Raw genomic sequence first — 26,635 nt, forward strand, 5'->3', positions numbered from 1 at the left:
TGTGGAAGCCTGACTTTGATGGTGGGAAGTCCTTCTTCTTCCCTCTCCACCTCATTCTTCTTGAGGCAGGGTCTCTCAGTCAAACCCAGAGCTTGCTGAGATAGCTATCCCCTCCAGCCAGGGATTCCTCCAGGGGTCTGAGGCTGGAATTACAGATAAGCAGTTCATGCCCACCTGGCATTTATCTGGCTTCTAGGAATCTGAATTCTCAGTCTTTGGGCTCGTGCAGAATCACGTTAACAGTTGAGCCATAACCGCACTGGATAGCATCAGCCAGAGAGAGTCAACATCTGTGTCTACCTTATCCAACAATAGCAGAATATCTAATCTTCTGAGCTGCTTGAAATCATTCACCAGGACAGCATTTGGGGCCATAAAACACAGTTTGAAAATTTTGAGTAAACAGAAAGCATCGAGAACACACTTCCAGCAGACAGGACTTTTGGCATTGCATTTCTAAAATAGTTCCTAGAAGACATCTGAAATCAACTCCCAAAACATACTGAACTAATAAAAATATAACCTGCCAAATGTGAGACACGTGGGAAACCCATCTTAGAAAACCCACAGGAGTAGATGCATATTTGAGAAACTAAGAGAGCTCCAAAGTCAATCACCTGCATGGTCACCTTGGGAAGCTTGAACAGAAAGAGCAAATGGAATCTAAAGTAGCAGAAGAAAAGAAATGAAAATGGAGCAGAAATCAATGAGATAAAAAGTCTTAAAAATCAATAGAAAAACATCAGTGGAACAAAAAAAAAAACATGATTAAATTTTAAAAATTGGCCAAAGACCTTAGAGGGTACCTTTCTTTCTTTCTTTTTTTTTTTTTTTTTTGGTTTTTCGAGACAGGGTTTCTCTGTGGCTTTGGAGCCTGTCCTGGAACTAGCTCTTGTAGACCAGGCTGGTCTCGAACTCACAGAGATCCGCCTGCCTCTGCCTCCCAAGTGCTGGGATTAAAGGCGTGTGCCACCACCGCCTGGCTAGAGGGTACCTTTCTAAAGGGGAAATACCAATGGCAAGACTCAGGAAGATGCCCCACACTATAGACCACCAAGGGAAGTGAGTCAACTGTGAGATACGTCTCATAACTATTTAAATGAACAGAGTCCAAAACAAAGGCAACACAGAATACTGGCAAGGGCATGGAGCAACAAGAGCCTTTATTTCCGACTGGACAGAGCAAGAAGTCTCCAGCCCCTCCAGAAGGAAGCAGTGTGATACTCTTACCATGCAAACAAATCACAATTCTTGGCGTTGACTCAAGGATGTTGAAAACCCACGACTCAAAAGCTTGCACATGGATGTTGTGACAGCTCTATTCTTAATTGCAAAAACTCTGTCCTCTAGTGAATGAATAGGCAAAGAAACTGTAGTCCATCCAGATAATTAAGAACTAAAAGTAACGAGATATCAAGCTGTGAAAAGGCATGGAGGAAAATTAAATGTCTATTACTAAGTAAATCTGAAGAGACCATCTGCTGTAGGATTCGACTCCATGGCATTCTGGAAAAGGTAAAACAATGACGGCAGTGAAATGGTTTGTTTTTGCCAAGCTACAGGGGTGGGGAAGATGAACAGCAGAACACAGCAGATTTGAGAACAGTAAAGTATTGTGAGGAAAATCGTGATCCATTCATCTAAACCTGAAGAATGTCCAACACCAGGAGCGAGGCAGATGTCAGCTGTGGCCTTCAGGTGACACTGTACACCAGCTTTGTCAGTCACACAGACGGTCACTATGGTGGGAGAGGCTGTGTGGGGGAGAAACAAAGGGTGTCTGAGAAGTCTCTGCACCTTTCTCTCCGGTTTTCTGTGAACCTGATAATGCTCCCAAGAAATCAAGTCTTATTTTACAAAGAAAAGACAAATAAAACCTACATTTCTCAAATGAAAAACAAACCATTTGTGGTTGGTGGATGGTTATCATCCCTATCTTTATATATTTTAGATTTTTGGTAACGCACACATAAATGGTTAAGGGTTGAGCTCCCTCACAGATTAAGAGTGTCTGGTGTTGTTTGGGATTCATTGCATTCATGTGGGGTGGTCAGCACCGTCTTCCTTTGGAATTTAGTTTACCATCTGCTGCCGAGTCTATCTATCCATTAAGCACCAAATCCCTTTTCCCTAACCCCCAGTCCTGGAAACCACTTTGGTTTCTTTACCCTGAAAGTTCCTCTGTTCTATGAGCTTCAAATTGAGATTGTACAGTAGCTGTGTCTTTGTGTCTGTCCTGTCTCACTTAGTGTCTTTAAGAGTTAACCATGTTATAGCACGTCAGAACTCCCTTCTGTGAGGCTGAATGCTATCCTCATTTCATGTGTGTGTGTGTGTGAGTATGTGCATGCACGGGAGTGTGCAAGTGAGTGTGAGTGTATATTGCGTGTGTGTGCGTGTGAGTGTGTATGTATGTGTGGTGTGTGTGTATGTATGTGTGTGTATGCGTGTGGGTGCACATGTGTGTATGTGTGTGTGTGTGTGTGAGTGTGTGTGTGTCTGTGATTTTGCTCACACTGCATGGCTACCTGTTTCTATTCCTTGACCATTGTACACAGTGCTACTATGAACATAAAAGTACAAATATCTCTTCAAGTTTGAAAGAGTAGTTTTCTCACAGTTTCAGAAAGTGAATTTCATCATGGTGGAGATCATACAGCGTAGAGTAGAGGGTGTGCCCAAACAGTTTGTTCTGTGCTGTAGCAGCCAAAGCACACAGTACAGCCTTGGAAGATTAAGAAGCAGAAAGCTTGAGCCAACACCAAAGCAAATATCATCTTCAAGGCCCACCACAGGTACCCACTTCTGCTCACTAAGTTCCACAACTTTCTAAATTTGTATCACCGGCTCAGCAGCAAGTATCAAATGCATAACCTGCCATTTTATATTCAAACCATAACATTCTGACCCTGGACCCCATAGGCTCTGGCCGTCTTGAAATTCAAAATTGAATTCAGTCTAACTTCAGAAATCTTAACAGTCTCAACCCTCAAAGCAAATTGAACTGTGAGACCCTATACAATCAAAGCGCAAGTCACATGCTTCCAATATACAGCAACAGAGCAAATATCCCCATTCCTAAAGAAAGAAACAGAAGACCACAAATACACAGAAATGCTAAAGCAAGGCCAAACCCCATTGAGACAATGTCAAATCCTGAAGCTCAATGTCCAGTTTCCAAGGCTTCTGGTGGGATCCTCTGAACTTGAACAGTTTGGGGAAGGTCTGTTCCTATTATCCTATCATTTACAATGCAAATGGCCTCTCTCTTTAAATGATCTTGGGTCAGCTCCGCTTGGTGCCTGTAGTTATCTTTAATACAAGTTCAATGTTCCCGGTATATCCAGCATCCTACAGTGTCCGATAATACCCATGAGCTTCCCTCGGTTTCCTTGCTAGGAATCTGACCCTGCAACACATTTCCTGAAGTTATCCATTTGTTTGCTTTTTTCTAGAACCTTGATGCAAGGCTCCCTGGCAGTATAATCTTGCATTCTGCATGTGGCCAAAACTATCACCACAGGGGTGATGTCAAGTTCTGCTACTAGCTCAAGACGGAGCCCGGTAGCCTGGTTCTGATGTACCATAGGTATATAGTCTCTGCGTGCCTTCCCAGCTGCAAATGTCCTAAATGACCCCGCTCAAACATCCTCCTTTTAGAGGCCATCCTCTCAAATTTGACGTATCTAAACTCTGGGAACCTTCCATGTTTGGGGTCCTACCTTCAAGTCACTTAGGCAAAATATGAGGTTTCTTTTGAGTGGGATTAATTTCTAATGTGTGTGGCCACTTGTACACACCTGCTTTGTCCGTAGCTTTAAATGATCTTGTGCCTCTCAGATGGTTCATTAGCAACTGTTAATGGGATGCAATCTAGAATCATCTAGTCGTTGAGAGTCTCAATAAGACACTGCCTAGGTCAGTTGGACTTGAGAGAATGACTCATGCTGATTGTCTTGGTTGCATTCATTGAGGTGAGGTGGGAAGACCCACGATGAATGTGGGCAACAACTATTTCATGAGCCGGGCCCTGGATGAACGGGAAGAGCGATAGCTGAGAAGCATGAGCGTGCTCGTTCTTTATCTGCTCTTGACTGTGCGTGTGACCCTAACTGCTTCAATAGAAATTTTCCTCAACTTTCCCTCAAAGTGGCACGGCTTGTTCACCCTGTGGTAGAGCTTATGGTTCCTCCTTTCAACTCTTCTAGGTATATGTTCAGGAGTCATAAACAAGGTCATCTTATAATTCTAAATCAAAGTTATTGGGCCACCAGAGAGGCTGTCCTTACCGATGATGCACAGAAATTCCAAGTGTCCCACATCCCTATCAATACTTGTTATTTTCTGGATTAAAAAAAAAATCCAGCTATCTTGATGGGCACCAGATACACTCTGATAGACTTTGCTTTGTGTTTCCTTTTCATTTGCAATATCAATTTGCATATTTTCCTTTGGAGTAATGACAATTCAAGTCCTTTGCCCTTACCTTAACTGGGTTATTTTTTGAGGCACTGGTCTCCAGATGTTTAAAAGCTGTACCAACAGTTACTTTCAGTGACATCATAGATCAAAGTGCTCTCACAAAGTGGGCAAAAGCAGTTCTGCCCTCGCTGAGTTGTCACGAAGACATTTCCAAAGGCTTCCTCTCCCCACAGTCCCTTCTCTTTCCTGTCTATACCTTACTCTCAGCAAAGGAAAATCTGTAGGCCACATACACAGAAGCCTTTTGTCTCCTGGATCTGAGAATTATTGAAAACTAATAGACGAGATGAGGTCATCTCCCAGATAACAGGCCAGGTGCACGTGAACTTGAACTGTGACAGTGTAGAAGAGGAGGTATTTCAAGGGTAAAGAACTTCCAGCAGTACTTAGCTACAGAAAGCATACCATAATATCATCCTCTCCTCCCCCAACACCAAGACCCTCTGTTTAACATGCGAGTTTTGAGTTCTTCTAAAGCACTGTAAATAAAATTCTTGTAACAGATTAGTGTAGTAAATCACAGTGCTCAATTATTCCCTTTGTTGGACAGCATTGGGATACGTCTATTTGTAAAATAGTTGTACATTAAAAAGTTAGACCTGCTCCTGTATGCAGCATACTGAGTAACACTTTCTGATTTATTCTTCCTTCTTATCTTTAATTTTGCATCTAGAAACGTCACTGCCATAGATCATTCTCATACATACACCTCGGAAGAGATGGTGTCTAGTTTTCCATCCCCCAAGCCTAGGTTGGCCTTGCAATTTGCTTTCACCAGGAGAACAGGGTAGAAATGGTGTTGGCACAGCTCTCAGCCACACTGGTGCTCGCATCCTCTGAGTCCTGTCCAACCACAGTGAAAACCAAGCCTGGGCTAGCTGACTGGCCATGAGGAACAAGTGTTTCCATGATCTCATTGTTCTAGCCGACAGTCAGCCAACAGCCATCCCTGCCCCTAAAGCCATTCCAGTCATCTAGGCTACAGTCATCCCTTACCTCATGACTCTAGAGACATAAGACAGTGCAATGTATTTTCAAAGAACTACTCAGTGGGTATATACTCAGGAAGAAATCTTTACAGCTTTAGGTTACTGCTATTTGGGAAGGTTTGTTATGTAGTGGTACTTAGATTATCAATGGCTTCTTAAGAAGAAATCAAAAAGAGGCAAATCAGAGACAGTAGTTCTGAGGACCAATTGAGTCTTGCACAATAGAAAGCCTCTTTTCAATGCCTTATTCTTAAACAAGTACTTGATGTCATTATCAAAAGGTAAACACTACAGTGAGAGTTGAGGATATTTGCATAAATCACAAAAGGGCCTAGGAAGAATGCCTCATTTCATAATCCTCCAAGATGAACATAAACAAGTATTTGTATGAACCAAAGAAATATTTCCCTTAGGGCTTTGATTCCCCTGACCCATGTACCACACTGTACTTGGCATCCAAACGCTCTACCAGTGGTATTTCAAGGAAACGTGAGAAATCATTTCAGGAACAAACGCCTGCTTCTACCTGCCTGTAAGTTAGACTTAGGCACAAAAGGGAAACGTAAATAGTCTATAGCACCAGAGCTGGAGGTCTTTCCTAGTCAGAGAACAGAGGTCTTCAGTTAATGGAGTGATCAGCATCCCCCCAAAACGTGTTTTCTTTGCAAAAGTGTAGGAAGACGTGTTCCTCTGTAGAGCAACCAGGATAAGCCTCTTCTAGGCAGGCGGATATGAGGCCATTACCAGGCTTCGTTACAGCCAACAATCCTTCATTCTGATAGCCACCACGGTTCAGTTTTGACTCTAATTTCCCCAAAGGCTAAGTAGCTTTTTCTTCCAAGAAACGTAAGTAAGAAGGAAAGGGAGACTAATTTATGCAAATGCATGCCACACAAATCAGACCTTTTGTTGCCAGAAATCACAGTCTCTGGAGAGATTTAGTGTTTTCTCACTTTGCACAAGCTCCCCAACATGGTGGCAGTGTGCCCAGGCCACCATCTTGGCTTTGTGATAGCAATTTGTTCATTTATCTTTGAAAATAGACAGAGACAATTCAATCGATCTTCCAAGTTCATTATGTGAATGGCAGGGAGATTCAGTGGCTGCAGTCAGTGAGCCAAGCCTGTCAAAAGTTCTGATCCCACAGCTGAAACCTGAGAGACTAGAGGAGAGTGGGAGGCTTGGTGGTGTCAAGAAGTATCACAGAGATAAGGAGGGCATCGGAACATCGGAGTGGAGGGAGGGGTAGACTTTATGAACTCAGTTCCAGCAGAATTAATTATTAAAGAAAAATGATAATGACTTTAAGTATGAATGCAGGAGCAGACTAGGTAGACACTGGGCATGCATACACTCAAGGGATGTGTAGAGAAGAAAGGGAAAGGAATTTAGTGACAGCTAAGGGGCACAAGGAAAAGGAACAGAGGGATATTTGGGGGTGGAGCAGAGGACTATGACTAATAAGGCAGCAAGTGGGGAGCAGTGATTGAAGCCACTAGAGAGAAAGGGACAACGCAAGCAGAAGAGCTGGGATTAAGAATGTGGTTATGATATAGCGGGCTTAAAAGGTCTAACTTGGGTGTTAAATATGTAATGTTATCTCTTTGGCTAGAATGAAAACTAATTTAGCGTTTCAGCTTCTCAGTTGCTTATCTCTTTCCTTTGTAGTTTTAAGTAGGATCAAGTCAGGATTTAAACTTGGACAATTGAATATTGCAAACTGTCCTCTTCTGTCTTTTCTCTTTCCCAGAAAAGCCTGGGTTTCCTAGAATTTCATCTATGGCTTGGGTGTCCCGGTTCTTCTGATGATGAAGCCAGATCTTCCTAACTTTGAGCATCACTCCCTTTGGTATATCTGCTGCTGCCCTTGGTCATACCGTGGTTTGGGGTCTCCCATCCTCTTTTCTGTGGCTTTGTTACCCATGGCTTCAGTCACCTACTGTCAAGCCTGATCTGAGAATATAAGATGAAAAATTTCCAGATGTAAAGTTTTTCTTAACTACAACTCTACGTTGATCTGAGTAGTGTGATGAAATCTCATCCACTCTATTCCATACCCCATGGGAGGCAAATTATCCATTTCTCCAGTGTATCCTGACTGTATACACTACCCTCCCACTAGTCGTTTAGTCTTGGCTGTCAGACAGAGGATCACAGCATCAGAGTACTTATGTCCAGATAATCCTACTTTACATAACAACCTCGAGGGTAAGATCCGTGGTGCTGGTGGTTCTGATACACCAGGAGAACCCATGAAGCACTTCCTTTACGTGAAGAACTGAAAATTCCTCAAGAGGCACTGGAAACACTATATACTGAGGCTGTTGAGATCTGTAGCAAGCATGTGTCTTCCACTCATGAAGTTGAGAAGAAAAACAAATGAAGATGTTCACATATGCTGTGTCATCTCAGATCGCAGAAGTTACAGCCCACAGTCCCTGCAAAGGACTTAGTGAATATGGGAAATATTCAAAGTGTGGACATATGCATTAAAGGAAAGACAGTATACATAAGAATTTGGGCACTGTCTACAGCTTTAAGGCGGTGAGTCTTAGAATGGATGCTCTCCCTCAGATAATGGGAACACGCTGCCTCGTCTCAACTGAACATCACTAGAACCTCCATTCTCAACTGTATCTTTGAGAGCAGGGTTTTAACATCAGCTCTGACTCCCTGGGGGAACGCATTCAAGACGACTGACCTGATTCCTATCCTCCAGTCATGTCCAGGCACCGCATATACATCTGTGCAAATTCTCAGGCACTTCTAGACTGCCCAGATAAGGCACAGTAAAGAAAGCGGAGGCTTTTTAATCTGGAATGCTCAAATTTGAGCTCCCTGGTGCTTCTCCATGAGCTTTTGGGGTTTAAAGAATTCTTTATCAACAAATTTCTGGCTATCAAACTCTAGCCATTTCCCCTCAATGATGGTCAGGTACAGGAACTTTGAAGTTCTTTCCCAGAAGCAGAAAGGCTGCTCTCTAAGGGTCTGGAGGAGGTTTATTATTATTATTATTATTATTATTATTATTATTATTATTGTTATTGTTATTGTTATTATTTTACAAATTTAGTGGGTTTATAACTGAAACATACCAAGGGGCTGGAGAGATGGTTCATCCCTTAAGAATACATGATGTTCTTGAAGAAGACCCAAGGATACTGGTATAGCATAGCACACATGTATCAACATCCACACACACAAACACAAATGAACGTCACTAAAAATTCTTTAACAGAAACACTAAATAAACTAAAATCAGATGGAAGTCTATTTGCAAAAGAGAAAACAAAGGAAGTAGCAGCTAATAGGTTCACTCCCAACTTTCGTGGGCCTTCCCCAAGTCACATTCCTTTCCCTACGAGTATCTTCCTCTGCTAGGAAACCATGCCTCTGCTGACATTCTGTCTATGGTAGCAAGACTTTAAAGAATTTGAAGAGTCTCTGGTTGTCTTCTACTTATAAGTAAACACCATGGCCTACCAGAGTGTCATGACTGGTGACATAAACTCTGAGACTCCTGCTTAGAGATAGAGGGTTTAACGACCTTCATACCTTGTAGCTGGGGCACTAGAACTTCCTGATGCTGATGCGCATGTCCCAGAGAGTGATGGCGTCTCCTCCCCATACAATGGACTGAGTTATAGGGGAGAAACTCTGAGATTAAGACGTCTGGGTCATGTATAATGGGCAATAAGCATACTCCGTAGGGAAAAGGAAGAAGGTATCCTACAGAATCATTCGTACTCAAAAGAATATTCCAGAAAACACAAAAATGCTTGCATGTGCCACCATAAGATGTGCAGAAATGCACACACACACACACACACCCTTTGGGAACCAGGTCTAGACTTTAATAACTAGTAGAAATTTTTGTTGTTGTTGTTGGTTTTTTTTTACTAGTATAATCTTTACATCATTTTCTCATTTCACTGGAGAATTGAAAAAAAATTAAACCCATGTGTGTGTTTAGAACATCTTTTGTCCCTAAAGTTCTGAAATTGTCCTTCATTTTGTTATAATAAACATGCCGTTTCAGAACAAAACAAAATTAACCCACCTTTTAAAATAAGATTTATTTTTCCCCCTTGAGGGTAGATGATCCTGCATGAGTTTATGCACACCACCTGCATGCATGATCCCATGAAGGCCAGAAGAGGGCGTCAGACACCCTGGAACTGGAGTTACAGGCAACTGTGATTGCCATGTGGGCGCTAAGAGCCAAAGCCCAGTTCTCTGCAAGATCCATGAGCCTTCTTAGCCACTGAGGATGAGCTTTTATTTGTGTAGAGTGCTTTGATATGCTGTAGTTGGAAATGAACTATCTTTGTATGCATAAAAGTCCTGACACACAGTCTTTCCTCCCATCCTTATGATGGAATCACAGTGAATGACATCTGGTCTTTTTAATAAAAATCTTACAAAAAATGAAAACATCACAGTGAAATCCATTTCTTTGTATGCTAACCAAAACCTTAATTTACCAACTTTTGTCTCATGTTTCTTTCTCCCAGGGCCCATTTCATGGCTCTCCTCTTACACTGATGGAGGATAGGTTGGCTAAAGAACAAAGTGCAGTAATGATGTCCTTGCTCACTGAAACCGGATGTGTCTGACTTATAGCCAGGCAGTGGTGGGACGATAAATCTTTCTTCATATAAGAGGTAAACTGAACATTCAGCCTTCCTAAGTGCATCCTGGGACACAGCAAGATCCTCTGGCATACGGTCTAACTCTTTTGCACAACCGAATTTCTGAGTTTTCTCCTCAGCTGTCACTCAAGACGAACCAGATCTTGAAATATCACTGAAATCGCTTAAATTTCCAAAATGTATAGATCATGCATCACACAGAGAAGACAGGAGGAATGTAACCAAAGGGGGCCATGCACACAGCGTCTGCATCTCCTTCCTGCGAAGCCTGTATCTGGTAGCTAAAATTACCCTCAGAAGGCACTCATCCCTTCCACCCGCTTGAGAGATTCCTGGAATTTCATGGTCAAGAGTGAATCAATTCCCTGGTTAATTTCCTCCAAGACAATACAAGATTGTGTTACACCGTTTGCTCCAGACTGGAGTTCCTCCTCTATAAAAATACAAAAAGCGGTCAGCGTGAAAGAAAGTCGAAGCCTTTGCTGGATGCTTCCTCTTCCCCGTAAAACGCGACTCCTGCGTGTACAGTCTGCTCTATTTGTGCTCGCTTTGTCTCGGAGTTATGCGCACCGAGGCAAACTGAAGGGACATCCTGCTTAAATTAGCGTGGCTTGTTGTTTCTCGGAGCCACTGGATTAGGAACAAGGCGCCTGGACCGGGCCCATCCTCCTCCCCCTGAGCATGATCATAACCTCTAGACTAGCTGGCAACATCGCGTGAATCTCAACTATGCGTCAGACTAAGTCAGGGGGCACACCACTTCACCACTTTTTATCACACGAGCCTTAATTTGGAGCCACATTCTAAACGATAGTTTTTGTTGTTTTTTTTTTTTTATTTTCTCTCTGTACAAACATGTTGCCGAATACTTTCACTATAGCCCCATAAATTAATGGATTTCCAGTCCAGTTCATTTGAACTGTGCTTTAGAAAGCAAATAATTCAAAGTCTCAAATGGGTCGTACATTTCCCTCCTATCTAAACAAATATCTTAAAGCTCCCAAACTAGCCTGGCAGGAGTGGCAAACACCCTTAACCCCAACTCTATACTATTTCAGATTTTAGTTTTAAAAGTTTCAAAATATTTGGGAAGCTTTTTCAGGAAGCCTTCCACCATCCATTTCTCTAACAGCATTTGAAGTTTTAAGATAAGTAGAATTAATTAAAGTATGTGCTTTTGTTTTAGGGCATCCCTTTTCAGCCCATGCACATTGGGGCCCACACAGTGCTTTTTGTATACCCCGTCTATCTGAACTAGGGGCTGTGATCTAAATTTGCATAGACTTTTTATTGGGGGGGAGGGGAAATTTTTACATTTGGACTGGTCACTTGTCAAACTGTAGGCCTTGTCTTATACTTTATATTGGGGTTTGAATTTTGACTTGAGATTTGCTTGGGACAAAACATATTTTTGTCAAAGCAAAAACGAAGTCTAATAAGTGCTAGAAGACACTTCTGGCGTGACAGTCATAGGAGAGGCTAATGTTTCAACTGAAATAGTGAATCGAGAGCAAAGCTCTGTTCCTCACCCCAGGAGGAGGAAGGGAAGTGCAATTCTGGGGACTCATCTTTGCCCTTAGAAACAGTTGATCAGGAAATGAGTGGTCCCGTGTTTCCAGAAGGCAAACATCTAGACACTTTCCATTGTCTAGTGTGTATTTATTTGCATTTTCACATGCCCATTTTGTCAACAATATGTTATGTTTTTTTTTTTTGTTTTTTTTTGTGTGTGTGATGGGGGCAAGGAGCACACATGTGTATGCACGGATGTTGAGGTCAGAGGACAACTCTTAGGAATCATCCTTCTTTTATACACCTTGTTTGAGACAGGGCATCTATAGAGCCACATGAAGCTGCTGTGTGACCCTCTGACATCATGGGCGCTCACGCTACTGCATCTACTGCATCTACTGCATCTATGCATCTAATGCATCTAGTGCATCCATACATCTAGTGCATCTATGCATCTAGTGTGTCTATGCATCTAGTACATCTAGTGCATCTAGCGCATCTGGCTTTTACATGAGTTCTGGAGACCTGATCTCAGGCCAAGCCCACAGATCCATCTCTCTAAACACAGGACTTTGTTTAATTTTTCTTCAGATTTTTCTTGAGTCCCAGCAGTCCTCTAAATGTTGATGATTCTTATGTCATCCTAAAATATTAGTGTTTTAAAAATAGAATGGCTCCAGAAAAGTGGCCTTTGTAGGAACGGGAACTTTGACTTTAGGTCTTGCTCACAGATCTGTTAGACTGGTACCCAGAACTGCCTTGAAAGAAGGAACTGGAGGGAGAAAAAAAAAAAAAAAAGGAACCTAGGGAGAAAATGAGACCTGAGACTGTATCATGTTCTCATACTGGTCATCCTATTTATTAGTGGTGATAATACCACCTCGGGTTTTCTCAGATCCATTTATATCCCATGCATTTTTCAAAATTCTTTCTATAGATCATTTCCATTAACCACCATTCCACCCCTGCAACGCAGACTTTATGTTACTGATGGCTGATTGGGAATGTTCCATTCACGTTAACTGTTTCCATTACCTTTTATGTACCTCCAGCAAACAATATGATTATCCTACAATGTGCGGGGGGAAAAAAACTCCTAAGAAGTGGTTTAGTTGCAAGTTAACTCAAATCTTGCATTTAAGTATTATGGATTCTCTTCAAGTTCTCAAAATTCATTAACTTAGTTAAGCTTGTATACATTGCAAATAGGCCTTAAGCTAGGAACAGATTGATTGCATCCTTTACATATTTGCGAAACTAAACACCCTGCTTCCAAAAACATTCGGACAATAGCCATATTTAATAAGAAGACTTGAGTGTCACTAGTAAGAGAGGTCAAGTTCCCCAGTGCCACTCATCAGGCCTGGTTGGATGGACTCCTCCTGGGGACAGGCGATTGCTGAGCAGCGTCAGGAACTTCCAAGTACATGAAGTTCAGGGCTCTCTTTCTATGAACATGATTATAATTGTTTCCAGGGTAACGAGGTGAGGGCGTGGCCCGGGAAATAGTTATCACATTATAAATTATAATACCTACAGTTTACCATCTGAATAGGCACATGATATTATCTAAGTCACATATTTTTATGGGATGGATTTTAACAGTTCTAGCAGGATGGAATTTTTAAGGATCAGAGTCTCTTAGTCCCGGGGGAATATAAACTTTTTTAGACCTCTTCCATTATTCCCCCAGTAGATGAGGAACTGGTACAGTTCTGAGATGTTTAAATCCCACCTAGGGAAATTCAAGGTCTTCAGTAGGTACATGCAGAAGTGAGACCCAGGACCGGAGAGCTCAGGCAGCTGTGGGATCAGCTGCCAACCAACTTTCTTTCTTCCCTAGTTCTTTAAAATAAATGATATATGAGAAAGAGAATCCAGAATTTTTAAGGGAGATTTGTTTTAATTACATGTGTGTGCAACTATGTATGGGTACAGGTGCCATGGAGGCCAGAGTTGTTGGATGCCCCTGGAGCTGGAGTTACAGGCAGTTGTTGGCCACCCAAGATGGGTACTGGGATCCTGCCAAAATTTTAATCCTCTATTCTTAACCATTGAGCCAAATCTACAGGTCTAGAGAACCAAGACTGTTTTCACTCCCAGAGCAAGGTTCTCTGGGATGGTAGATGAAATGCCAAGAGATCAAAATGATTGCTAGGGAATAGAGACTCTAAGCTAGAGTGTGTGTGGCGGGAAAGTCACTGAGGAGACTGCAAAACAGTTTCCCACTTGGGATCAAAAGATACTTTTGGTAGGCAATTGTCAAAAATAAACAAGATAAAATTGAGCTGGTGTTATAACTCATTTACAGTGTGCATTCTCATATGGGTGAGAACCTGGGTTCAGTCTCCAGTGTACCCCTCCCTGGCACAACAAAGCTAAGGGGGCGGCATTCATTTATTTGTGACTTGTGTGTATTCTTAAAGAGGTGGAAGATAACAAAACTGCATCTATGAGAGCTTCTCTACTTTGTCATATGCAGAAGAGTCTTTAAAAGTTTGCCTACCATGGCTTTGGTTACTAGGACCCAAATAATGCCACTTAGTAGACTCAGTTTGCTAGCAGCAACCCATAAAGAAGACAATGACATCAAGGACTCAAACAGACACTTAAAATAGGAGCTGTGCTTTGTGTAAAGGCCCATGGCTATATCAGTTGTTTCAGTGGTTAATTAAGAAGAAAGTGTGGTTCTTCCCATCTTACACTTTCATCATGATCATAAAAATAAAAGTCAATTTAAAATTTAGAATTCTGTAGCTATTTTCTCATCTGTTTGCTTTGAAAAGGCTGTTAGGTATCTGCATGCTCCACCCAACAAAACATTCCTGGGATGGGCAAGATAAGGGGGCTTGAGGACCTAAGGATGCAGTTCACAGCCTGAGGGGAGGAGGTGGCCATTCCCATCACAATGAAGAACAAACAGAAGACACCACAAGGAGGCGAAGAGTAGGGGCTCTAATCCACACTGAGCTATGGACCACTGGGCTCCTTTGAAGAAGCTGTACCCCTACCATCATGAAGCCATGGGTGAGACTTTTGAGGTTCAGTCTATCTTTCTAACAATGCAAGAAAGAAAACAGTGAAATTAGTTCATGTCAAATAACTGCTGTCACTTCCGAGACACCGAGGTTAATTTGACCAATGTGCAAGTGGAGAGATCACCTCTAGTGTCGACAATAAGGAAATAGCTAACCTTTGCTGAGCTCTTACTTTGAGGCCTATGTAATACTATAAACACACACACACACACACACACACACAGATTAATACCTTGTGATGGTGAATCTTAAGTATCAACATAGCAAAACTAAAAAAAAAAAATGCCTAGGAGTTTAGTAAAATGTAACTCTAGGTGTATCCGTAAAGGTGTTTCCAGAGGCTACTACATTATAGGGGCTTAGACCTAATGAATGAATAAACCCTTCGGATTCATACACACAAATGATGACATTATTGGGAGGTGATAAGAGGAAGGAAATAAGTCCTAGTTGGAGAAAGTGGGTCCCTGGGAGAATGTCCTTGGAGGATAAATGTTGGCATTTTTCTTTGGGCCGCCAACCAGCTCCCAAATAAAGACACGGAGATTTATTATTAATCATGAAAGTTCAGCCTTAGCTTAGGCTTGTTCCACTAGCTCTTTTAACATATTTTATCCTGTTTCTATTCATCTACATCTGCCTTGGGGCTTTTTACTTTTCTTTCATTCTGTAAGTCCTACTTTCTTACTTCCTCCCCATCTGTCTGTCTGTCTGGCACCTGATATCTCCCTGTGGTCTCCTTTTATTTCTTGCTTAATCCTAAATCCCTCCTCCTACTTACTCTCCCTGCCCAGAAGTTTCACCTATACCTCCTCCCTCGCTAAAGGCCATTCAGCTTTTTATTAGACCAATCAGGTGCCTTAGGCAGGCAAGGCAAACAACAGCACATCTTTATACAATTAAACAAAATGAAACACATCCCTGCATAGTTAAACAAATATTCTGCAACAGCTAGATCTTTCCCTAGCCCCTCTGGAAACCTGTCTTTCTGTGCTTTCTGGCTACTATGAGTTAAACAGACCTGTTCTACACGGTCCTACTGCCAAGATGTTCTGCCATGCCTTAGGCTCAAAAATCAATGGATCCGGCCATGGCAGACAAAAGCCTCTGAAACAGAGAGTCAAAACAAATATTTCCTTTTTGTGAATTGTTTCTGTCTGATATTTGGTGACAGCAACGCAAAAATAGTGAATAAATTCCACCTGCTTCCCAGTCACCCTATGAAGTTGCTAATACTGCTGCTTCCCACCATAGAGAGAGGAACATGGAACTTCTGGAGTGTTATTTTCATGCTGACAGTGGAATGGTCCTCTGCATCTGGTCCCTTGACTCTCTACTGCTCTAAACATTATTAAGTATAATAAATTAATTAATGCAATTAAAACAACTTATTTTAGCTGAGAGCCTTCCCAGTATTTCCATGGCACTTATTTTAAGTGATAGTATATAAAAAAGAGTGTTGGTTGTAATCAGAAAAGTCATGCGAATTCCTGGTAATTTCTTATAGTGAATCTAGTATGACCAATCTACTAATAGGTGGGTCACACACAAAAAAGTAGTTCAGGGTGGCAGTGCGGTGTACTTTTTCCTTGGAGGGTTAAGGTCGTCTAACAAAAGTAGACTAAGTTACCAGTCAAGAAGTTGGCCAAGCTCTTCCTGGCATCTCCTAAGCTGTTTTGGCAGCTACTTCGGACAGCATACCAATTCAAATATCTAAATAGACAAACACCGATGAGCACCCAAGGGGACAGCCTCCAACTCACACTTTTCCGATTCATGTCTAAAATAACTAGAAAAGCAGCAGCTATGCTGAAAATATTTGTGCTGGGAATTCTTTCTCTGGAAAAGCAACAGCAGGGACCCAACAGAGGTAGGAATCAGGAAGCCGTTACTAAGAGAGGAGGTTAGCGTTCCTGTATACAGAGGAGGGCCCGGAGTGGGGAGGGACAGATGGACACTGGAGAAGTGTTTGTGTTAGTAAGAACTGTGTTCTCAAGGCCTGGAGGCAATAGATTTCACGGGAAGCTAAAACCTGTAATCATTCTTTGTAACTGGAAGGTGGGGTTTGAGACAGGGTGGGGGTGAGGGCGCGGGCAGCTGTGGGGATTCATTCCTTGGTCGGCAGGAACCCTCTAAAGTGTATCTTTTTCCCTGGCTTAGTTTAAGGATTCATGAAGTGATGTTTACAATGTGCATTTGAACTTTTTAAAAGAACTGGCTGCTAAGGAAATACCGAGGTGTTTATAGCTCCCCCCCACTCCCATGACAAAGGCAAACACCATCAGAGCAGTTCAGCTAAGTCCCCGATCTCCTTTCAGCTCTGAAAGGCCTCCAGACATTTCCTCCCGGGAAGTCTAAATCATCCACCAAACAGTGACACGTCTTAAACATCCAGCGTTCACTTTCAAACAGGCTTTCACCCATATGTGGTCTGTAAAACAACAAAACCACCACTCGATTGTCAACTTTCTGTGATGGTCCAGTCCTTCCGGTAACAACTAGGAAGGGTGTGCTTCACACCTTCTCCTAGCAATCTGCGGGCCGCACAGCAAACTGTGCAAGCAGCATCTGCGGAGTCGCCACAAGCAAGTCCACCTGTAAGAAACACTGGGCAAAGCACAGGAAAGCCCACTGTTGGAACAACAACAAACAAAACAAACAACAAACCCCCAAATCCCTGTAATATGCTGGTGTAATCAAAGCTTTGCCAAAAAAGAAAAAGAAAAGGCACACAAAGAACAAAGAGGCTTTCTGTCGCCTTACGCTTTTCTCAGCTGAAGGTTAGTGATGGATGGTTAAGATTGCCTCACTCTAGATGTTACTGTTAGAAATGTCTAATCATCCAACAAATGTGACTGAGCATTTGTTTGATCTCACCATTGTGGTCGACACCCTGAAAAAAGAAATTCATAAGACCTAGTGTCTGTCTTTGAGTTGCTACAGTGAAATAGGAGAGGTAGACAGACTTTAAATTCCTGTGATACAGATAGCAGTAATCCACCTGGACACATAGACAAGACATTTGAAACTGTGAAATATATGTTGTCTTCAGGACTGGGGTCATAATTAAAAACAAACAAACAAAAAACCATAATACACAGGAACTCCCAGCTGCAAATTCTCATAAACAATCCCTTTCACCCAGGACAACAGTCAGTCTTTAGTATGAAAAACAGGAAGCATCCTATTCAAACTCCTGGTTGAAGGATGCAGGCTGAATATTCATCAGGGTGGGGGTTTATGGGAGCAGGAGAGGGAAAATGGCAGCCAGCCAGGAAGCCTCACGGCCTCCCATTTCTCAAACTACGGAGATGTGTGTTCCTTCTACAGCCTCCATGGAAGAGGCACGGCGCACAACTGTCCTGTTGTAATATGAAATACGGTCACCATAACTAGGTTAGATAATAAACTGTTCTTTACTCGCTAATAATTGTCAGCTCACAGGGTCTATACATGTTTTAACACTGAAGCACATAAAAATGAAAGAAACGTTTGCTTTCTGCACTGTCGCCTAAGGGGAACAAAAAGAATTCGAAGGCTGTATAAAACCATAATTATGATGCAACGCAGCCAGGAGTGCTAACAAAGACTCAGCTTGCCTTTTGTGCTGTTAGTGAGTTCCTCCTGCCGCGCTGCTAATGAATAGCATCACTGGGCTTGGCAGGATGGTTGGTGGACAGGTAAACCTAGGGGCAGATTGTCAGAGAGCAGAACATATATACATCACAGTGCCATAAACACGGGACAATAAGCCGGCGCTACAAGGATGACGGTCCGTTATTTTCCTTTATTTCTCTGAAAGAAGGTAGAAAACATGTTTATGAGTGGTGCCTTGCTGAATTAAGACATTGCCACTGGATAAAGCTTTTTAAAGGGGCAGCTGGGAAACTCCAAAGGTGACCAAAAGAAGTGGGGCGGGCCTTGACCATAAGAACTGAAGAATACTGGCCGGCAATGCTGAAGTAGAAATTAAATGAATTTGGCTGCACTTCATAAAGGAAACCAGTGTTCCCATTAGCTAAATCTGAGGTCATCCAAGTTTCTTTTCCAGCCCTTGACAATGTATAAGCTCCAACACCCCAATTCTTTCAGCGTGAGTCACAGCTGCCTCGCCCTCCTTCCACTCCTCAAGCCTCTAGCCAGCATCCTTCCAGCTCCCAGATGTGCACACAGCCCTTTGTACTTGGGTCCTTCCTCCCACATCTTCCTGGGGGAATAGGCTGCACTGGTCTGACTCCTTGTCCTTCCACCTCCAGTTTCTGATGGGCGGGGTCCTGAGAACGCTGGTTCCAGGGCACTGATGAAAGTCCCATGGGGCAATGCCACTACACCTAATAATGTCACCTCCTCCCCAAATTACACTCAGGTGAAACTTCCCTCGCCCACTACCCCGACAATATACAGGTAAAACCACCTTCCTCCTCCCTCCAAACACATAGGGGAAACCTTGAGGTGGGGAGGAGACAGGGAAAAGCAGCCAGCTGGAAGGAGAGAAGAGGTGCGGTATTAAAAAGACAGAGAGGTGAGATATATGTTATACAGTTTGGACGGTGAGGAATAAAGCCTGGGGCCGTGCACAGGTTAGGCAAGTACTCCATCACTGAGCCACACCCCCACCCAGGCATTTTGACTTGATTTGTTTGGTGAGTGAAAAGATCAAGGGTTCGTATTTACACTTCTGCCCAAATTCCCCAACTTCTTTCCTTTTACCTCGCTATCTTAGCCCTTCATAGTCCCTTTTTGTGTGACGGTTTCATCCCCAGCGAGGAAAGAGGGATTGGTCACAGAGCCCTATAATAAACCCCATGGATTCTCTCTCCAAATAGTGAATATCCATGCATCATGGAGGTGGGGGAAACTTTTCAACAGTTGTGGTGGTTTAAATGAGAATAGCATGTCTGCATGCTTCATCATCAGAGAGTGACATTATTGGAGAGGATTAAGAGGCGTGGCCTTGTTGGAGGAAGTATGTCACTAGGGGTAGGCTTTGAGGTTTCAAAAGCCCATGCCAGGCCCAGGCTCTCTCTCTGTCATCACAGGTCCATATAAAGATCATCTAAGCACAAGGGAGTTATTATTTACCCACTGGAATATGGAGCCTGAGTTCCTAATAGCTGGCTATTTAGATCTTTCCTATTTAAAATTTCCTATTTAAATTTCTTATTCAAAATTTCATATTTAAGTACGAATATGGGATGTCCTCTAAGATCAGCAAGGGTGTCATTCATTGCCCAACTATATTCTTTTAAATTTCATAGACTAAAGCCCAGTCCTCAGTATTGCAGAATGTGACATTATTTGGAAATAGAATCATTGAAGTTATAATTAATTATAATGAGGTCACCCTGTAGTAGGATGGCCTTCTAAACAAGTATGCTCATAAAAAAGAATATTGTGTGATTGAGAAAGACATTTGATGTCAAACTTGGCTTACAGACACATACACACATACACATGAACATGTACACACACACACGCACACAAAAGAAGCAGTCATGAACACATGGAAGACTCCATATAAAGACTGGGTTTCTGCTGACATTGACACAAAGGTCAGAGAATTGACATACAGTTTCTAGGGACCGAGGAGAGGTGACGTCATGCCTATGTGTGGCCTGCCCAAATCGCTGGCTTTGCTAGAGCTGGTCAGAGGGAAGGCGGCACACAAGTAGCAGCACCAAGTTCACAGGGGTACAACAAGAATGAGGAGGAGGTCATAAGTGGGTAGCAGGTAGCAGCGGGGTGCCTTTGCCACATTCAGACCCTGCCCTGAGCCCTACTGCCCTAGTTTCAAACTGTGAGGAACCTGACTCAACTAACATGGGAACATGCAAACTCCATTGTCAATCTGTCCCTGTCTACTAAGAGATGGCACTTCCCAGTGATAGAGATGTCCCATTGCCTATCAACAGAGTCTCAGACTCTGAACACTGATTAGAAAGGCACACGATGAGGGTGCATGAAGCCAGGCCAGTGTGTTATCTTCATTTGACTCAGTGATCGTGGCCAACTTGAAGTTAACCAGGGTAGATGCCACCTGTGCCTCTGACTTCCCGTTCCTGGATTCATGGCCAGTCCTTCCTTTGTATTCCTGGGGTCTTTCTCCACAGGACCATGGAGAACTCTTACCGTCTTTCACTTAGATGTTCCTGGGGAAGGCAGCAGGAGAGAGAGAAAAATGAACATTTACTCTTCTCCAAAGAACTAAGGAAACTTCCTCTTAGGAATTTGAGGAAATGGCAGAATCTTAGACCTCCCTATGTCAACATCCCCCCTATAGCTCCAGGAACTGTTGGCAAGCCAGCCAACAAGTATATGATGATAGGGACCCACTGCTCACCTGTGGGTGATCACAGCCACTGGGCAGATTGGTTCTAGGATCTAGATGATCAGAAACCAGAAATCCAAAGTATAAGGGACTCCCTGAGACAAGGTCATAGTGCCTTCTCCCCTTGGGAACCTCCATATGACTCCCTGTACACAAGCATAGACATCACAATACAGAGATGCCATACATAAACATACAGATACCACACACAGGGACACATAGACACTACAAACATACCCAGGCAACACAAATACCCAGATACCATACACAAACACAGAGGCACCTTACACAAACACACAGAGACACACAAACACGCAGGCACTACATGCACAAACATAGAGATACCATACACTCCTCCATAGACAGATAAACACATACGAAGATACCCAGCCACCCGATGGATGCTACAGCCAGCCCAGGGTAATACTCTGCCTGCTAGGCTGTAGAAGACACTGAGAATGAATTTAGCAGCCCTACTTGCACACAAACTGCAAGCGCTGGAGTTTTTCTTGTCTAGAATGGGAAAGAGGAAGCCACGTTGATCTAAATACCTAGCGTCAGGAAATGCTCAAATAGCTTACAGGTGATGCACGCTGCAGAAAGTGACTCAGCTGCTTTTGAAAAGAGCAAGATTTTGCAGATGATGCAATGTCCTTGGAAAATGCCCTCAAAATAACTGCTAGGAGGGAAAAAGCAGGATTTATAATTACAACTCAATGCTGAAATCCTCCAAAAGACTAAGGCTTTTTATCTTTTAACCTTGTTGCTATTAGGATGAAAATCCCTCCATAAGACCCTTGTGTGTTTCTACAATGACTATGTCTTAAATTTAAAATTAAATAAACAAACAAATTATGTACATATTTTTTCATTCTGAACTTGGAGGTGCTTTTCAGAAGATATTAACTATTTGTAAATTGTGTTTTAATTAAGCTTTGAAACAGTTTCTTTCAGTGTTCCAGAGACTGGACTTGTATTAGGAAATAAAACTGAACCTGGGACTGTGAAAAAACAAACAACAAACAAACAAACAAATAAATAAATAAGAGCCCTCAGAGCAAGATCAGGCTCCCTCATATTCCCTCCCCTCACCCTCCTTTAGGAGTTACTCAATCCTTCCCTATTCCACTTCAAAGGCAGACAGCTCTAGATGTGAAAGCCAGCCCATATCAAATTTGCTTTTCTTCAGTAGGGGAAGATGTTACAGTCTACGTCCTCTCTGCTTTTCTCCTGCCCCTGGCATGATCATTTCTCCTACCCTAACAGGTACTGCAGGCAGCAGCCCAGCCTTTTGACTCCACAGAGGCTCGCCAAGGTTCAAACTGCCTTAGCCGGAGTTCAAGTCCAGCAGTGCGTGGAGAGGTTGATCTGGGACTAGGGCCTGCTTGCAACTCTTCCCATTCAGACAGGAATAACGGAAGCATGCAGATTCTTCCCACAGGCTTGGAACCCCGGCCCTGAGCTGGAAGCTGCACGTTCTACTTATCCTCTTGTCCAGCCAAACAGATGACACACACGGCTTTAGCTAAAGGAAGTGGCACGAATGTCGTTATTTATGAGATTCGCAGGATGTATCCATCACTGTGAACTCTGCTTCAACCTGGATTTTGAGACCAATACACACAGCAGCCGATGAAAGAGCTGGGGTCTGCTCACACGTCTAGGCCCTCAGGGTGGGCATCACCTTCTTGATACACACGGGGGAATGCAGGCTGGCAGGCAAGCTGCCTGACAGGGGTGTAGCTTTCCTTTCTGATGGGTGGGTGATTGTTTAGAGACTGGCATGGCCAGAAAGACAGGGTCTGGTTAGTAGACCTTAAATTTCCATCTTCATAGGCCTTTCCTCTCGGCTAGACAAGAATGTGAAAAGGGGCCACAACGAAAAGCTGTTCCAGACTGTGCTTCCAGGCAAATGGACATCAGGAGACTTGCTCAAATACACTGTGCCCTTTCCCTTCTGAAAGCCTCCGCCCCTCCTTGTCCGTCCTCCACAGACAGTAAACCATTTAACAAGGAGAAAGGCTTTGCTCCATCTCTCACCTCTTCTAATGTCTTGGGATGAAACACCACAGGGCCCATTTCTGATGAGCATTAAGTCTCTGTCACCCCTGGTGACATCATTCTCTCCTTTTACCCACAGGAATCGCCTTCCCCTGCCCTTCTTCCCCTTTCTCACACCCTCACAAGGGCTACCCCACCCCTGCTTGCTTCCTTTCCCAGACACCAGCAAGATGTCCCCACCCGAGACAAAGAAAGCCTCCTTTGTTACACCTGCAAGAGCCTAAATATTATCATCATTTAATTACTGTCATCCTCCAGGCTAACTTCTTGGCAACAGCTTCTCTCCAGTTAAATAGGTTGAACGTTTTCCCAGGGAGGAAAATGCTTCCATTGGAGGTAATTTCTGAATGGAGACTAATTTGGGGTGTTGCCACTGGTATAGAGAGGTGACTTCAAGGTAGCTGAGCCTTAAAAGACAAATGGTGTGTGGGGTGGGGGAGGGCTGTTGCATTGCATTTCCTGAAGGCACAGAACCTCTTTGGGAGCAGACATCAATCTCAGATCCAATGTCTTCGGCACAAACCAGCGGGCTGCATTATTAACTGGCCAGGATTCAATTCTTCTTTTCCTTTTCTCCAGTACAAGGAGAGCAGGGTGACATTCATGGCGTCAGGGATTGTTCTCTCCATGTGTGCTCAAGTCAAAGAGTGACGTGAGTGTCCCAGCATGTGCCTCAGCCAGGACTGTATCCTGAACCTGCAGAGGCGTCAGAACATCTTGACTTCTAAAATCTGTCCCGATCTAAAGACAAGAGCAATATGTTCGTTTTACACCTGGAGTGGCGGCCCGACAGAACTGTCCATTCCTAGGCTCTGGGGGAGTTTCCCACCTGCATTGGTTCTTTGGAGTAGCCTGTTTTGGCCACTGGAGCATGGGGTGGGGGGATCAACTCTGCTCCTTGACCATCTCCCATACTAGAGTGCAGCAGAAACACCAACCTGCTTGCCACCTCTCTCCATTCTAGATCTGGTGAGAAGTCAAATGTTAATGTTTCTTGCAAGTTTCAACATTGGGAATTATCTTTAGAAGATCAATTGCTTTCTAGAAGAGCTAATGTAACCATAGCAACAACCAAGGAAACTGACGACAGGGCCACGGGAAGTGGAAAAACTAAAATTTGAAGTAAAGGCAAAAAAGCTGCAGACATAATGAATGATAACATCAAACAAGGAGGGGAGACAGACCAAAAGAGAACTCCTCACTGCAGTAAAACTTTCTCTTAGAAAGATAAATGCCAGTCAAGGGCCTTGACGAGGAAGGGAATGGGGATGTTCAGGCTGGGAATTTTTGTTTTGTTTTGTTTTCTTACAGTGATTGTATTCATAAGCATTAATGTTAGTTTATAGTATTTACTCACAATATCTTCCTCCTGGCCTTCCCCTGTTTGTTCTGATATTGAAAACTCTTTGTGGGAGTTTGAGACTCTGAACACAGTGCCTTCTCACTTAAGGATGGATACATTTTAATCATTACAGCATCAGTTGACTCCATCCTGTGGCTTTCACAGGAGCATACTTATGTAAACTTAGGTGACCCATGAGCCAACTCCTGAAACTGTGAGTCACATGACTAGATGTGGGCACTGGGAACTTTCTGGCAACAAAAAGGTTTCTGAACGCCCAACGACTCTAAGTTCAAACCCAAGCCCATAATGAATCTGGAGTGGTTTTGGCTGGGCTCAGCAGTTACTGCACACAGCTTCCCTGTAGTCGGGGTTCTGAACACACAACCTGCTACTCACATTACACTAAATGCACCTCATGTAAACCCAATGCCAACCAGGACTGCCTGAATCCTTCAGCCCAGGTTCTAGGACATCACGTGTGTGATGTCGTGAAGAGTTTTTACAGTATGTTAGTGCTTGTTTTCTGCTCTTACAGAAACACAATGGTTTAATTACAGAAAACAGAGACATTTAATATTTTCTTACCATCATTCCTCAGCAGGTGGGTATCACGTTAGTATATTTTGAGAATGCATGTTTTTGGAATGTTTGACTTCAAAAATTGCTGTTTAAGGGGCTTACTTGAGTTGCATAAAAAGTCCAAGGCTTAAATTTAGGGCAGAATTTCCAACCATTTCTGAAGTAGCTGTGAATACACAGCTGCTGTTCGTGCCATGGATTTATGCAAAGCAGCGTTGTCAGTGTGTATGATTATAAAATTGAAACATCAGTCAACTCTGAAAAATATTGAAAATGCGCTGCTTCCGGCAGCGTCAAATGCTCAGCCAAAATTTAATTCTTTGTGCAAAAACAAGTGCATGCCGCCATCTCATTAGTAGGCTGCCTTGCTCCCGTTGTTAATGAATGGTAAAATTAGAAGTATGCTAAGTGTATTTCATTATCAATAAACCTTTGCTTTGAATATCTACTTTATACACTTAAATACTCAGAGTTACATAAAAAAATTCTCAGACAAAAGGGGATCACAAGAGGAAAATTTTTTTAAAAAAAATACAGCCTCTCTCATTCTTAGACTGCATGGTATATATGTCATTGTGTATGGGCTTCCAAAACAAAATCACTAGTTTGATATGCAAGACTTTTAGACATATTTGTAGTTCAATGTATGTATTTACCAGTTGCATATGTGTTTTGTTATAATTGATAGATATATCATGCATACTGTGAAGCTTAAAGAGCAAACAAGATGCGGGGAAAGAGGAACATATATCCTTGGTGGTTGGAGGGCAAAGGGTGATGCCCCTGTGGAAATCAGTGTGAAGGGTCCTCAGAAGGGTAAAACCAGACCTACCATATGATTGAGTTATCCCCGTGCTGGACGTACACCCAAAGGGTTCTGTACCCTACTATGGGAATAACTTCTCATACCATGTTCATTGCTGCTCTGTTCACAGGAGCCTAGATGTCCATCCATGGACAAAGAGATAATGAAAATGTGGTACACACACATAATGGGATTTCATTCATCTAGAAGACAAAAATGAGATGATGGAAACTTCATGTAAATGGATGGACCTGGTATCAGTTGCCCTGAGTGAGGTAACCAGATCCAGGAAGACAAAAATTATGTATTCTCTCTCACGTGTGCATGCTAGCTTTGAATCTTTAAATTTTCTGACCCATAGAAATCCAAAAAGTAGTAAGGGCAATGGTAGGAGATTTCAAAGGAGGCAGGATAGAACACAGGCAGTGTGAAGGAGAAAGAGGAATAATAGAACAGTGTAGGTGGAGTTTTCCTATCCTGGGATCTGCTTCTAGATAACTGACACAGAGGCTTAATATAACTTAATATTATTAATATCAATATTACTACAAACCTCAGCCAATAGCTCAGGCTTATTATTAGCTAACTCTTACATTTAAATTAACCAATACTTATTACTTACGCTTTGCCACATGGTTCATGGCTTGTTACTTTATTTTCTATTCATCCTGCTTTGCTCGGTGGCTAGCTGGTGTCTCTCCTGACACCACCCTTTCTCCTTCCAGAGTCCTCTGTGTCTGGTGTCCTGCCTACACTTCCTGTCTGGCTACTGGCCTCTCAGCTTCTTATTAACCAATGAAAGTAACACATATTCACAGTGTACAGAAGGATTATTCCACAGTGA

At 42.8% G+C, this 26,635-nt stretch overlaps 1 protein-coding gene across 1 annotated transcript in view; it reads right to left on the bottom strand.

Annotated features, from left to right (window-relative positions):
- Positions 1–1,545: 1,545 nt before the first annotated feature.
- Positions 1,546–26,635, bottom strand: part of LOC130862994 (prolow-density lipoprotein receptor-related protein 1-like) — a 128,210-nt gene continuing 103,120 nt past the window's right edge. The window contains exon 32 of the mRNA XM_057752855.1: positions 1,546–1,754. Within this exon, the coding sequence (XP_057608838.1) occupies positions 1,740–1,754 (15 nt within the window). The 3' untranslated portion in view covers positions 1,546–1,739. The remainder of the gene's footprint in view (positions 1,755–26,635) is intronic.

Source organism: Chionomys nivalis, chromosome 20, assembly GCF_950005125.1.
Source record: "Chionomys nivalis chromosome 20, mChiNiv1.1, whole genome shotgun sequence".
In the NCBI taxonomy this organism is placed as follows: Eukaryota; Metazoa; Chordata; class Mammalia; order Rodentia; family Cricetidae; genus Chionomys; species Chionomys nivalis.